The 12,275-nt window shown below is 46.9% G+C and overlaps 5 protein-coding genes across 5 annotated transcripts; 1 reads left to right on the top strand and 4 right to left on the bottom strand.

Annotated features, from left to right (window-relative positions):
- Positions 1-182: 182 nt before the first annotated feature.
- VE01_07079 (uncharacterized protein) lies at positions 183-1,981 on the bottom strand (the record flags this gene model as incomplete). The annotated part of the gene is made up of 6 exons (XM_018276515.1): positions 183-518; positions 585-851; positions 911-1,304; positions 1,376-1,542; positions 1,598-1,799; positions 1,851-1,981. 6 exons carry the CDS (start codon positions 1,979-1,981, stop codon positions 183-185), a joined length of 1,497 nt encoding a protein of 498 aa, XP_018127777.1.
- Positions 1,982-2,355: 374 nt separating this feature from the next.
- VE01_07078 (uncharacterized protein) lies at positions 2,356-3,257 on the top strand. Its single transcript, XM_018276514.2, has 2 exons — positions 2,356-2,555; positions 2,636-3,257. Exon 2 carries the CDS (start codon positions 2,660-2,662, stop codon positions 3,059-3,061), a length of 402 nt encoding a protein of 133 aa, XP_018127778.1. The 5' UTR covers positions 2,356-2,555; positions 2,636-2,659; the 3' UTR covers positions 3,062-3,257.
- A 2,095-nt stretch (positions 3,258-5,352) lies between these two features.
- Positions 5,353-6,556, bottom strand: VE01_07077 (uncharacterized protein; the record flags this gene model as incomplete). Its single annotated transcript, XM_018276513.1, has 3 exons — positions 5,353-5,590; positions 5,648-6,028; positions 6,114-6,556. The coding sequence occupies 3 exons, from the start codon at positions 6,554-6,556 to the stop codon at positions 5,353-5,355; spliced, it is 1,062 nt and encodes a 353-aa protein (XP_018127779.1).
- A 414-nt stretch (positions 6,557-6,970) lies between these two features.
- VE01_07076 (uncharacterized protein) lies at positions 6,971-9,150 on the bottom strand (the record flags this gene model as incomplete). Its single annotated transcript, XM_018276512.1, has 3 exons — positions 6,971-7,380; positions 7,441-7,515; positions 7,878-9,150. The coding sequence occupies 3 exons, from the start codon at positions 9,148-9,150 to the stop codon at positions 6,971-6,973; spliced, it is 1,758 nt and encodes a 585-aa protein (XP_018127780.1).
- Positions 9,151-10,135: 985 nt separating this feature from the next.
- VE01_07075 (uncharacterized protein) lies at positions 10,136-11,827 on the bottom strand (the record flags this gene model as incomplete). Its single annotated transcript, XM_018276511.2, has 1 exon — positions 10,136-11,827. The coding sequence occupies one exon, from the start codon at positions 11,825-11,827 to the stop codon at positions 10,160-10,162; it is 1,668 nt and encodes a 555-aa protein (XP_018127810.1). The 3' UTR covers positions 10,136-10,159.
- Positions 11,828-12,275: the final 448 nt, after the last annotated feature.

The following is a 12,275-nucleotide window of genomic DNA, read 5'->3' as shown; positions in this document are numbered from 1 at the left end:
CTTTGTGAGCCAGTGATCGCGGCGAGCCATAAATGAGGTTAAGCGAGATCAATAATGATAGACGTGCCATTACTTGTGTGAGGCAGTACCAAATTTCACCTTTGTTTTATGTGACGTAGTTGCTCAGCAATTGTTTGAGGCGACGGAAGCAATGAAAATACAGAATTCTACGGATGTTACCACTACAAAGTGTTTCCTAGATTGACATGGACTGCTTTCGTCTGTGTATACGCATCAAGAGCGTAAGGTCCCAACTCGCGACCGATTCCAGAAGACTTATAGCCACCGAAAGGAATACCAAAATGCGAGTCGTTGGAAGAGTTGATCCACACCATGCCAGCTTCAACCTTTGAAGCGATAGCAAGGCCGTTCTCAATATCCGATGTGAAGATTGCGGCAGCCAAACCGTAAGAGGTATCATTAGCCTTCTTGAGCGCGTCCGCTGCGTCACTGAATTTGCTGATGGTTACAACGGGCCCGAAGATCTCTTCCTTGACGATCTTCATTTCCTCATGAGTCTGTATGGACAATTAGTCTCGGGTATTCTGGTCCGCCTCCATACTACAGATTTTTCTTAGACTTACATTAGTAAAAACTGTTGGCTCAATGAAATAGCCTTCCGAGGAGTGCCGAACACCTCCAGTAGCAAGATGGGCCCCTTCACGCTTGCCTTCCTCAATGTATTGAAGAATTTTATCGAGCTGAGCAGCGGATACCTGAGGGCCTTGAATAGTCTCTCCTGCAAAAGGATCTCCAAGCTTTGCTGATTCTTGCGTCAGTTTTACGAAAAGCTCAACGAACTTGTCATAAATCGATTCTTGCACATAGATGCGCGATGTGGACGTGCAGACCTAGCAAGATAGTGCTTGTTAGCAGAAGCTTTACTTGCAATTGCGTTTGGACTACTCACCTGCCCTTGATTGCCCATGATTCCCGCGTGCGACCATTTGACTGCTTGCTCCAGCTTGGCGTCTTCGAAAACGATGCTTGGACTTTTCCCGCCGCATTCCAGTGTAATGTTTTTCAGATTCGAAGTAGCTGCCTTCATGATGAGCCGGCCAGTAGCTGTGCTTCCCGTGAAAGCAATCTTATCAACATCCATGTGCATAGCCAATGCACTGCCAGCTATGCTTCCCAAGCCAGAGATTATATTGACTACTCCTTTGGGAAACCCAGCTTCTTGAACCAATTTTCCGAAATAGAGTGCTGACAATGGAGTCTGCTCTGCAGACTTCAAGACCACAGTGTTGCCACAGGCAAGTGCTGGTGCAACCTTCCAGGCGAGCATCATGAATGGATAATTCCTGGGAAAATTTCCGTCAGTGTCAAAGAAAGATAGGTGTAAACAAGAAAACCAGGCAAGATTATAACATACCACGGGATGATCTGACCGCAGACACCGAGAGGCTCTTGCAACGTATATGCCAACTTAGACGGCGCTATCTCAATAGTACGCCCGTATATCTTGTCTGCCCAACCAGCATAATACTTGAAGACATTGTACGCCTCATCAAGGTCGATTGTCAAGGCTTCATTGTAGGTCTAATTCAGTATGAGCCACGTCATCATGAATGGGCTGTGAGGTGTTTTTACCTACCTTCCCATTATCCATGGAGTCAATGGCCGCTATTAATTTCTGGTCACGATGGATAAGATTGGCCAGTTTGAAAAGCAAAGACCCTCGGTCAGTAGCGCTCAGAGACCTCCACTCTCCACGGAACGCCTGACGAGCTGCAGCGACAGCTTTGTTGACATCAATCCCAGAGGCGGCATGAACACTGATTATATCTTTCCCCGTCCTAGAGCAATATTAGGAGTTTGGGTATATGGAAGATCTCGAGTGGACCTACGCCGGATTTTCCACAGGTATCAAACTGGGCTCCGCTGGCAAGACAAACACATTATCAATGAACAAACCTAAGGGTTGTTCATAGGCAACTCCATTGGGGAGCAACAGATTCTGGAACAGCGTCGATGACATGATGGTAGTGAAAATACGCGTTTTGAAATCAGTAGACTATTCAGAAGATAGTTTAGAAGACAGTCACTCTGATATAAGTTGTAATGTGGGTTACTTATACATTATAGCAGAAGTGGATACCTACAGCTAGCTGAGCAATGATACCGGTATTGTAGAGACTACCCGAAACTCGGGCATGCGGGGAATATACGAGTCGAGAGGGGTTAGACCTCCCCTCGCCTTGGATGATGAAGGATCAGATCTAGTAGTAGTTTCATGCTCTAGGAGCATGTCATATCGTCGAGGAGGTGTATCACAACATTCCCCTGCTTTAGTTTATCACCGTACCTAGCCCAGCCGCGCTTATCACAATGAGCAATATCAAGGGTTCCTTTGTACCCCGCAAGTAGCCCCACTCGTTCCGACTGCACGACCGAGATAAGCGCGGTAATAGATCATGAGTTCATGACACACGGATGCAGAGCAATATAATGTTTCTCCCATCAGACCAGTTATATAACCCCGCGATTTCACCTTCTCCAGCTACTTGTATTACAACTTCCTCTTCATCTTCCCTGATTGCAAAATTACTCCGGTAAGTGTTACAGCACAATCCTTGGGCTACAACATGAATGGAAGTTCTGATCAGAGGCTGACACAAACCCTATAACTCAGCGTTTATCAAGATCCTCTGGAACAATGTCTCCTATCAAGTTCACGAATTATGCTGGCGTCGGCGAGACTAACAATAAACTCTACTCATATTCACAATCGGTTCGCATCGGTCCTACCATCAAGTGTTCCGGCCAAGGCGGCTGGAATGAATCTGGAGAGATTGTGAAGGGCGATATCATCGGGCAGATCCAACTTGCCTTTCAGAACGTCGAGATGAATGTCCGAGAGGCAGGCGGTGATGGATGGGCCAATGTATACTCTGTGAGAAGCTATCACACCGATCTCGACAAAAGTTTTGATATCATGGTTGAGCAATTCAGGAAGTGGATGCCCAACCATCAGCCTGTCTGGACTTGCATTGAGGTGACAAAGTTGGGTATTCCAGGGATGGAGGTTGAGATCGAGGTAGAGGCGTATGTTCAGTAGGGTACTAGTCTGATGATATCAGAGACTAGATGGGCATAAGATTTAGAAGTTAAGTTAGGAGACGAGAGCTACCACGCATATATGCATAAAGTATCTAGCTTGTAGAATATGTCTAATTTGGGAACTTATATGTGGCCGCCTAACAAGATATGCACAAGGCGTAAACACAAGCTCATATAAGAAACACTCTGGGGTGCGGTTGATAGAAGGTGGAGTTTGGCTGTCTTGCATTTGTCTGTCTAAGAGGGCTGTTCTGGTCCAACCGAAACGTATCTTTCTTTCATCTGTTAGATATGACTATAGCAAGCTCTCTTAAACAGCTACTCCGTTTCGATGCCCGTCAAGATCATGCGCTACGTGTTTACAGACAGTACGTACCTGCCATAGTTTCTTCCCCATAAGTGTCTAGTGGGTTAGATAGGTCTCCATCGCCGAATCTTACAGTAGTGCTCTAGATTAAGCAGTTGGGGCAATCTCCTTTGCCGCGCTTATCGATAAGAGTCTTAAGCCGAAGTGGGTCAGCTGACATTATCTCGGGCACTCCTAGAGTTCACGGTAAGTGCAGAGACAGTTAGGCCGACTCTATAGAAATCTAGAGGGTTTAAAGAATATACTTACGCTTCTACCTTACATTTATAGTACAGACCTACCTCTGTTACTTTATGATATCTATAGTAGTAGGTAGGCAAATTATAGCTAGGGAGCAAAATCGCTTTAACTAGCGATTAATCCCTTCTATAGATTAGGTAAGTTGAAGTTAAAAATACATAATATAATGTTTCTTTAGTTACTATAGTAAGTAGAGAAGCTAGTGTCTAACTCTATATAAAGGAATTCTTATAGGTTAGAATTTAAAACATTTTAATAGACTAGATTTATAGCTAAAGAGCTTTTACTAAACATTTATATAAATAGACAGCTAATAGTAGTACTATAGAATATATAGCATGCTAGGAATTAATTATAATTAAATAAGGGTTATTATATAGTAGTATAGTAGTAGTAGTAATAGTGTTTTAGTATGTTACTTACTTACTTATATAGTTACTTATAAGTAAAATATGTTATAATTTTAATTTTTAATAATTTTTATAAGGGTTTAGTAGAAGCGTGCTATAGCTATAGGCTCTAGTAATAGAAATAGTATTTAATAGACTAATCTCTAAGCCCTCCTTATAGGGGGCTTAGCTATTCTTATCTACTACTTTATAGTTAGACCCTTACTAACTTAGTAGTAGGTTAGTACTATATGCTATCCTCCTACTAGCTATAGGGCATAGGGCATATAAGTGTATAGGTATAACTAACATAAGGTGCCTAAGGTACTAGTCCCCTAGCCCTAGTCCCCTAGCCTACATTACCCCTAAGTGTAAGGATGCCTCCTTACTTAAGGTAGTTATAGCTATTACGTAGTGCCATTAAGACTTAGGGCTGTTATAGGTTAGTTGCAACTAATAGCCTTAGGTACATAATGTAAGGAAGCCTTAGGCAAATAGAGAGCTAGCTAAGTTAGAGCAGTTTTAGGTATTTTAAGGGAATAGCTATAGAGGGTTACACCTTTATCTTTTTATATCCTTTATAGTAGACCTATAGGATTACACCAACTTCTATCTAACCTACACTCCTATATATAACTTCTTATAATATAGTGCCCTATGTCCTTACATTATATAAAAAAGATTACGCCTACTAGGGACAGCTATAAGGATGCCTCCTTACTTAGGGTAGTTACGGCCGTTACGTAGCGCCATTAAGACTTAGGGCTGTTATGGGTTAGTTGCAACTAACAGCCTTAGGCACATAACGTAAGGAAGCCTTAGGCAAATAGGGAGCTAGCTAAATTAGAGCGGTTTTAGGTATTTTAAGGGAACAGCCATATAGGGTTACGCCTTCATCTTTTTTGTATCCTTCGTAGTAGACCTATAGGATTGCACCGACTTCTATCTAACTTACACTCCTATATGCAACTTCTCGTGATACGGTTCCCTATGTCCTTATAGCGTTCTTAAGCGAGCCTATATCCCTATAATCCACGTTTAAAACACTATAACCTAGATTACGCTGTAATTTATTTGTGATCCCTTAGGCATAAAAGGCCAACAGTGGCTGGAGGTACTGCGGTAACTGGTGCGCCACATCCAGCTTAGTAATAACTTTAATGCCTAGTGTCGTTGGTACTGTCTGAGAAACATTTGAGAAGTGTATCCCTACTTGGATAGAAAGAAAGCCTAGCATTTAAAGAAAATCAAACTTTCTGTACAGCTTCAAAGTAAAATTACGAGACCCAGGACTCAAGGAGATTCGTCACCCATCCCATGCTGATTTCGCAAGTGCCTCTTCCAGTTTTCCTTCCGTGCGAAACCATCTCTCTTTCCTCCTTGTGCATACTTGCATCCAGTGACAAGGCAGTGAAAATCCTTCGTCGACTGGTGTTTATCTTTGATGTGGCGTCGAACATCTTTGTTGGTTTCAAAGCCGCGCCCGCACATAGAACAATGTTCTGGATGTTCGTGGGACTTTTTGTGTTTGCTGAGGATTGTGTTAGAATGAGTGAAGGCTTTTGATAATTGGATGAAAAATACCCACTTGTAGATGTGGCGTTGTGTAAATGTTCTTTGGCAGCCTGCAAACTCGCAGGAAATCCAATCGATGTTACCAGAAGCAGTTGATCCGAATGCGGAGGAAGATGTGTGAGGAGTTGATGAGGCGGATGGAGTTGAGGATGTCTTCTGTGCATCTCCATTTGTGGAGGAGTAGCCAAATTCGGGATTTTCTGGAGATGGCCACGACGAGATGGTCGTCTCGTCCATAAAGGGTTTGCTGAGGGGATATTGAGGATCAGGATACAGAGTGGGGACGATGGGTTGCTCATAGATGGTTGCATAATTCGACTCTTCGTCACTGTAGTGCTTTGTCTCTACCAGCCTTGCCGAAGCACCTGGAGTCAGTTGGCTAATAACGTCGGGTCTAACGTCGTGTAATGTCAATACATCACACCGCGCACCACCTTCTACAGAGCAGAAGGGGCCCTGAATGGAAGGCTTAGAAACACAGAGGTCCCGAGGGTTGACGAATAAAAAAGGCGAATCGTGAAAGGTTCTCCGATACGAGTGTTGGCTGTGGCCGAGGATTGTTCACGCTCGCGCAGGATCTCCGCCGGTGACGCGGCGGAGGCCTGCGTGTTATCGCAAGGCTACCCAAGCTCTGAGATAACCCAAAGGCAATGATGGCGAAAATCCGACGCAAGAGTCGATGAAGTTTCAATTCGACTTCCGCCTCGATTCTCTGTCTCTTCGATAAGAGTTCAGTTGCTAACTCCCCAAAATTTGATTCTTCCTGTTGCAATTCACCTAACCACGTCCCTAAATTTTGAAGTTCTTGGTGCAGTGTCTTTATTGTCGCAGACGTCTCGCGGCACGCTTTGATGAAAGTGTCGACAGAAGAGATGATTGAAATGATTGAAATGATATCCCCGACGCCGCAGCCGAACGACATCTTCAGAAAGATGATCCGAGAATCATCGCGAGATGTCCGACTCCCGTTGTATCGTGAACTAGCAAAAGAGCAGTTCATTCAGGCTGGATCTAAATACACAAATGTCGAGTTGAGACCTGCGAGGCTCTGCCAAGACATCCTCAGGTGGCCTCCAAAAGACGACCCAATGAAAAGGGGGCGGAAAGCCTTGCTAGGTCAGCTTGTGCGCTACTTGGCGCAGCCCCACACACCTGCCTCTGGTTGGCCTCAAATATGTGACAGGCTCTGGGATGATGTGCTCAATGAAAAACGATCGAAAATAAGAATCAATCTCGGCAGCCCTCCACAGACAGCTCGTCTATGGCAGGTGGAACAAGCTATGACGACTCTTACCGCCGACTATATTCTCTCCATCCGGAAGTACTGGCCCCCAGACTAGGAAGTCTGGGTCCCGGGTACAGCAGACCAGCTAGCCCAGACCGCCGCGGTTTTCTCCTGGCTGCGCCATCGCGCGGCATTCCCAGGCGTGCCTCCCGATGCCGAGCTTGTGGACCGCCTGGCCGCCGTTTTTTGCCGATGCAACTCACTGTCGACGCTAGAGCTCGACGCCCGCTTCATGAGTCCCTCGGCCCAACATGTCGTGCCAGACGAATTGTAGACGCTGTGGGTGCGCGCGTCGCAGGTGTACTGGCTAGCGACGACGGCGATGCCGCGCAGTAGTGCCGCCATCTCGAATTTGTGCTTGTACACCAGCTTGCCAGGGTGCTGTGTGCCCTCATACGATTCTCGGTCGGGCTCTCGGAACTGGCGGATGCCGGATTGGCACGCGCGGGCATGTTGAACGGCTGACCTTCCGCGGCGTCAGCGTCAAGGGCGACGACCTGTTGCGCTTCATGGAGACGCACCATCAGATAGAGCAGCTTGAGCGAACTTCGAGCTCAGACCGTGGCCAACCACGATGGACGCACGGGCTAAGAAGCCTCCTTTTGTCAGACCTGGTTTATCTCCGCGCAGACTTGATCAGGTCCGATTATGAGTCTACTATTCCGATTAACCTATGGAGAGGAGGGGCGTCCCGGCAGGCGTGGCACGATTGGGGTTGGGGCGTTTCATGCCAGTGCGGCAACAGTGTTATGCTGCCGACGTGCGAACTCTCGGGGGAAGACATGGCACGTCCGGATTGTGAGGGGCTCGACGAGTTCATGCACGAGAGCGCGTCGGCCAGGCGCCGGGGTGTTGCTTATGGTATAGGTTAGGGGTGCTCTCCTCAGGCACAAGAGCTCCAGCATCGAGTAGAAACAGCGTGCGAACATTAACTCTGCCACAAAGATAGATTACCAACGAATGTAGCTGCGCATATCCTGAACTTTCCCATCGATCCCATCGGGTTTCCATCTTAGAATGACCAGTTGCCGCGAAGGGTCCAGAGAATCAATATCCAGGATGTCGACGTCGTGGATCCGCGCCCATTCTGGTATCAAATGCGGCTCTGTTGACGAATCTCGCTTGCTTCCAGATTCATCTAGGTAAGTCTCTTCAAACTTAACCACTAGCTCTGCAACTTTGGCCGCTTCAATCGCGTCCCAAAGCCCCTCTCGCCTCGGTGCAAGACGTAGTAACGCTATTGCCCTCCGTCTCACTTTCGGATGTCGGCACTTGACCGCAGTGTAGAACAATGTGGGGACTAACCCCATATCTAGCGAGAAGGATGTCGAGAACGGTTGTCCAGAATTTGCTAGGGGCAAAATGAAGGGTTCCAGAGATCTGACGATCAACTCGAAATGGGAAATGTCAAGGTCAAAGGATTTCTCTTGTCGAGTTCTGCAAGCTGCCAGAAAAGAGCGCGCAAGCGAGTGGTGTGAGCGCAATAGTACTCGTCCAAGAACCTCTTCCTCGCTTGTAGCAGGCTCACTGACATAAGCCTCAAAAGCTTTGGACCAACCCTTAACCTGCGAAAGATGGGCCGCATATGCTATATCCGTTGTAGCCTGGTCTGGAAAGCCGCCATGTTTAGTCATCTCAACATAACGCACGTTTCCATTCAACATCCCTGTGCTCGCAGTGTAAGCATCCTTGAGATTCACAAATCTACCCTCACGCAGAGAGGGTGCCTCGTCGTATGGATCTAGAAGCTCTGGAAACCGAATGCCTCTGGGGCGGCCGTAAAGAGATTGCATGAGGCTCATCCGAGCAAACACTGGTTTCATAATCGCCTCCTCGGAGGACATAAGCTGGCTCTTTTGTCGTGATTTTAATACGCTTAACCCGCCCGTAACGTGTACGGATGCCGATTGTCGATTGCCTCTGAGCGATTCTATGCAAGCGAACAATACACAAGCTATCTCAATTCCAGCAGGCGAGGATTCGTTCGAGGAAAGACTGTCGCGGAGGAGAGGAATGGCCTTCATGTACTGTACGGAGGCTAAAGAGGAAAGGTCAGACGGATTCGCGCTACGATCTAAGCTCCACGCCTCCGTACTTTTGACGGCCTCTGAGATTTCGTGATATGCGCCGAGTGCAATTATAGCATGGAGAATGGCAGGACATGCCGTGCCAAAGTTGATGGCCAGAGAGTACCAGGCATACCCTCCAAAGCAGCCGGACATCGCAGGCATCGTGCGAGTCTGGAAGAACTGGATCGAGCGTAGTTCTTGTGGGCGTCTCGTACTGAACGGGTGGGATACCAACGACGAGGTGAGTGGAGAGCAGATTGTCTCTCGGAAATGCTCTAGAGACATATAGCGAGGTGTGAGCCTCTCATTATTCGGCATTTCGTAGCCGTCACAACGGCGGCCAGTTCTACTGCACCTCCCGCAGGCAGGCCAGTCTTGATCGCATTTGACGCGTCTGTACCTATTACAAAACCAGTCAGTGTCATATTGGGGATGGTACGGATTCTCCAGGTTATATACTTGCATGTCCGGCATCCTCCTCGAGTCTTCGAGTGGGGTTTTCGTGGAACAATCATTGTGGCCATATTACTGTACCATTAAAACACCTGGAAGAGGCTCAGATATGCAATATAGATTCTTTACAAGTAAACACTACCTCTCCAGAAACAAATGAGACTACTCTTGTTAAAATGCTACTTTGAAGAAACGTCGAGTCAATTACGAAATGGGAGAACAGGAGGATTTCCCCGCACTTTACTAGCGGCCGCTAGGACGCGTGGCGTTGTTTGTCCAGCCAAACTTCCAAAGATTTGTGGAGCGGTCATTTAATGACTAAAGTGGGGCTCTTGTCACAATTGGCTGGCATATTTCTCAGCATGTGGTTTTCTATTACAGGAGCAAGTTTAGAAAAGCAGCTATTGCATGTTGAAAACCGGCCTCGTTGCCAAGCAATTGGCAGAGTCGGCCCTACTCCCCCGACATCAGTACGATGATATCAGGCCCTGTACATTAGGTTTAGTGGTTAGCATCAATGAAAACTCTTCACACTCAAATGCACGGTCTATTATTTGAACATTGCATGCTAACAGTCTTTCAAACCTCAATCAATGGCTTATTAATTGCTTTTTAAGGTCTTTATATAGAACAGATAACCTGCAGTTTGAGCCTAAATCTAGGAGATATCCCCGCCACTGCCACTCATCCCCACCAGTGAATTTCCAGAGCTATCATGTTAAACTGTCAATTCAGCAATATTAGCAGCCAGATACTCATAACTAGCCTCTCTAAAATTGTCGGGAATTATCGTATTGCTTAGCGCACGAAAATTGAGAAGCTGCTTCCCCGTACTCCATTTAGGCCATTTCGGCAGCAGCGCACTCGTCCCCTGGTTAGGATCCATCGTATTGACGAAGCTGATGTAGTATGCTTGCATACTGGCAGCTGGGATGCCGGGAATATAACCAAAGGCTTGTAGAACATCAGTCCCGTGAAAGGTGCCTAGAATGGGTGTGCCGTAGAAGGAGGACGACAGGTACGAGTACGATGCGACATTTGGTTTTGCAAGGGATGCCAAAGCAAGGAACAGGCGCCGCTGAAGAGTGAACACGATATCGCCTTGTATAGAAGCCAGGCGCTTAAATTCGGGGTAAAAGTTGTTGAGAAGCCCTGTATTGTAGGGCGAACCGGCTGATGGGTCCGCGGAGTAGGTGTCAACTAATCCTTGAACTGTGCTTCGAGAGGCGTTGGGGAAGACAACGTTGGAGAAGTAGTCAACGAGTTGTTGTTCGTTAGTGAGATTGAACTGGGTAAGGGAGAAAATAGTGCCTTCGTCTTCCTGATCCCCAATGATAAATGGGACCGGCGCATAGGAGCCTTCCTGAGCGATGAGGTTGGCGGATTTCATGAGACTATTTCCATCCGCACGCGGCAGATAGGAACCTGCAATACTGCCACCGGGAACATTACTGGCAGCATTCAAGAAGGTGGTGTAGTCTGTTTCACGTAGACAAGAAAGAGTATCAGCGGCGGAAGAGCAACCAGCGTTCTTAACAACTCTGTCGTATACTGCCTGAGAGCGGGGACTAGCTACTGGCTCGGTCGGAATGATGCTCCCAGAATCCATGATGGCAGCACGGAAAAGGGGTTTGCCTTGATAGGTGTGGTTGCCTCCGTACAAAGCCAGCTGGTCGAAGATGGAGATGGACCCAGCCGACTCTCCCCAGATCGTGACTTTGTCTGGATCACCCCCGAAAGAAGCGATATTATCGGCTACCCATTGCATGCCGAGACGTTGGTCAAGCAGACCAAGATTTGCAGAGCCGTCCTTCAGAACTTCTTTTCCTGGTAGAAATCCAAAGCCGCCGACTCTGTAGTTGACGGCGACGAATATCACATCTTTTCTTTGTTGTACAGAATTTGTGATTATGAAACTGCCGTCATAAATTTGAGTTGATCCAAATTGAAATGAGCCCCCATAGATCCAGAAGATAACTGGAAGCTTTGATGAAGAAGTGGCGGATGCTGGCCGCTGAACGTTTATGGTCAAGCAGTCTTCGCCGGCGTTGGTAAAGGTTTGCACCAATGGGGTGTTGAGCAGAAGTCCTAAAGCGGCGGCTGGTATATTGCTGGTATCGATGGGTAGATATAGCTGAGGACAGGCTTTCGGAATACCAGTGGCAAGGATATTACCGCTCTGGTTGACAATTGCTCGAGGTGGCCGCAATCGGAGCTGTCCGACAGGTGGCTGAGCGAATGGGATACCTTTGAAGGAATCAATACCGGCAATAGAGCTTCCAATCACATTGGCACCAGATGGTAACTTGACCGTAGGGTTCAGGTCAAATGCCGTGGTGAGTGCGAGAGGAAGGAGGTACAATATGAACATGGAAGGTTGCATCATTTTGAATGTGAGACAGTGGGGATTGCTAGAAATGTCGAGATGTAGATACAAAATAAACCATGGAGGAAGGGGAATTCTGCGGAATATATAATTAAGACACTTTGGCAGCTATCGTCGCACCGCTATACTTTAAAGGACTAGCAGCACTGGCCAGGTTATCCTGTCGGAAAAAATGAGGGGAACTAGGTGCCAACCCTGTTTGTCATTACTTACAGGAGGAACGACTCAGAACGCTAAAGCTGATGGAAGAAAACAAGCAACCATCTACTATTCTCACAGCTAATACCTTCCTCAATTGCTTGTCATTCGAGAATATCGAAACCAAAGACCACCAAAACCTCGTATCTGAAATATTGCCGAGGCTCAATGGTTCTTCTACTAGTACCTGAACTTGTATTAGGAGTAGTCTCTACTCATTTTCATAAGCAGATCTCAGAAGCGCTTTCAC

Source organism: Pseudogymnoascus verrucosus (genome assembly GCF_001662655.1).
Source record: "Pseudogymnoascus verrucosus strain UAMH 10579 unplaced genomic scaffold scaffold_42, whole genome shotgun sequence".
NCBI classification, from domain to species: domain Eukaryota; kingdom Fungi; phylum Ascomycota; class Leotiomycetes; order Thelebolales; family Thelebolaceae; genus Pseudogymnoascus; species Pseudogymnoascus verrucosus.
This window is presented reverse-complemented; position numbering and strand designations above follow the sequence as displayed.

Excerpts from the sequence above, each read along its gene's own strand:
- VE01_07078 (XM_018276514.2), top strand. The coding sequence starts at position 2,660 with ATGTCTCCTATCAAGTTCACGAATTATGCTGGCGTCGGCGAGACTAAC.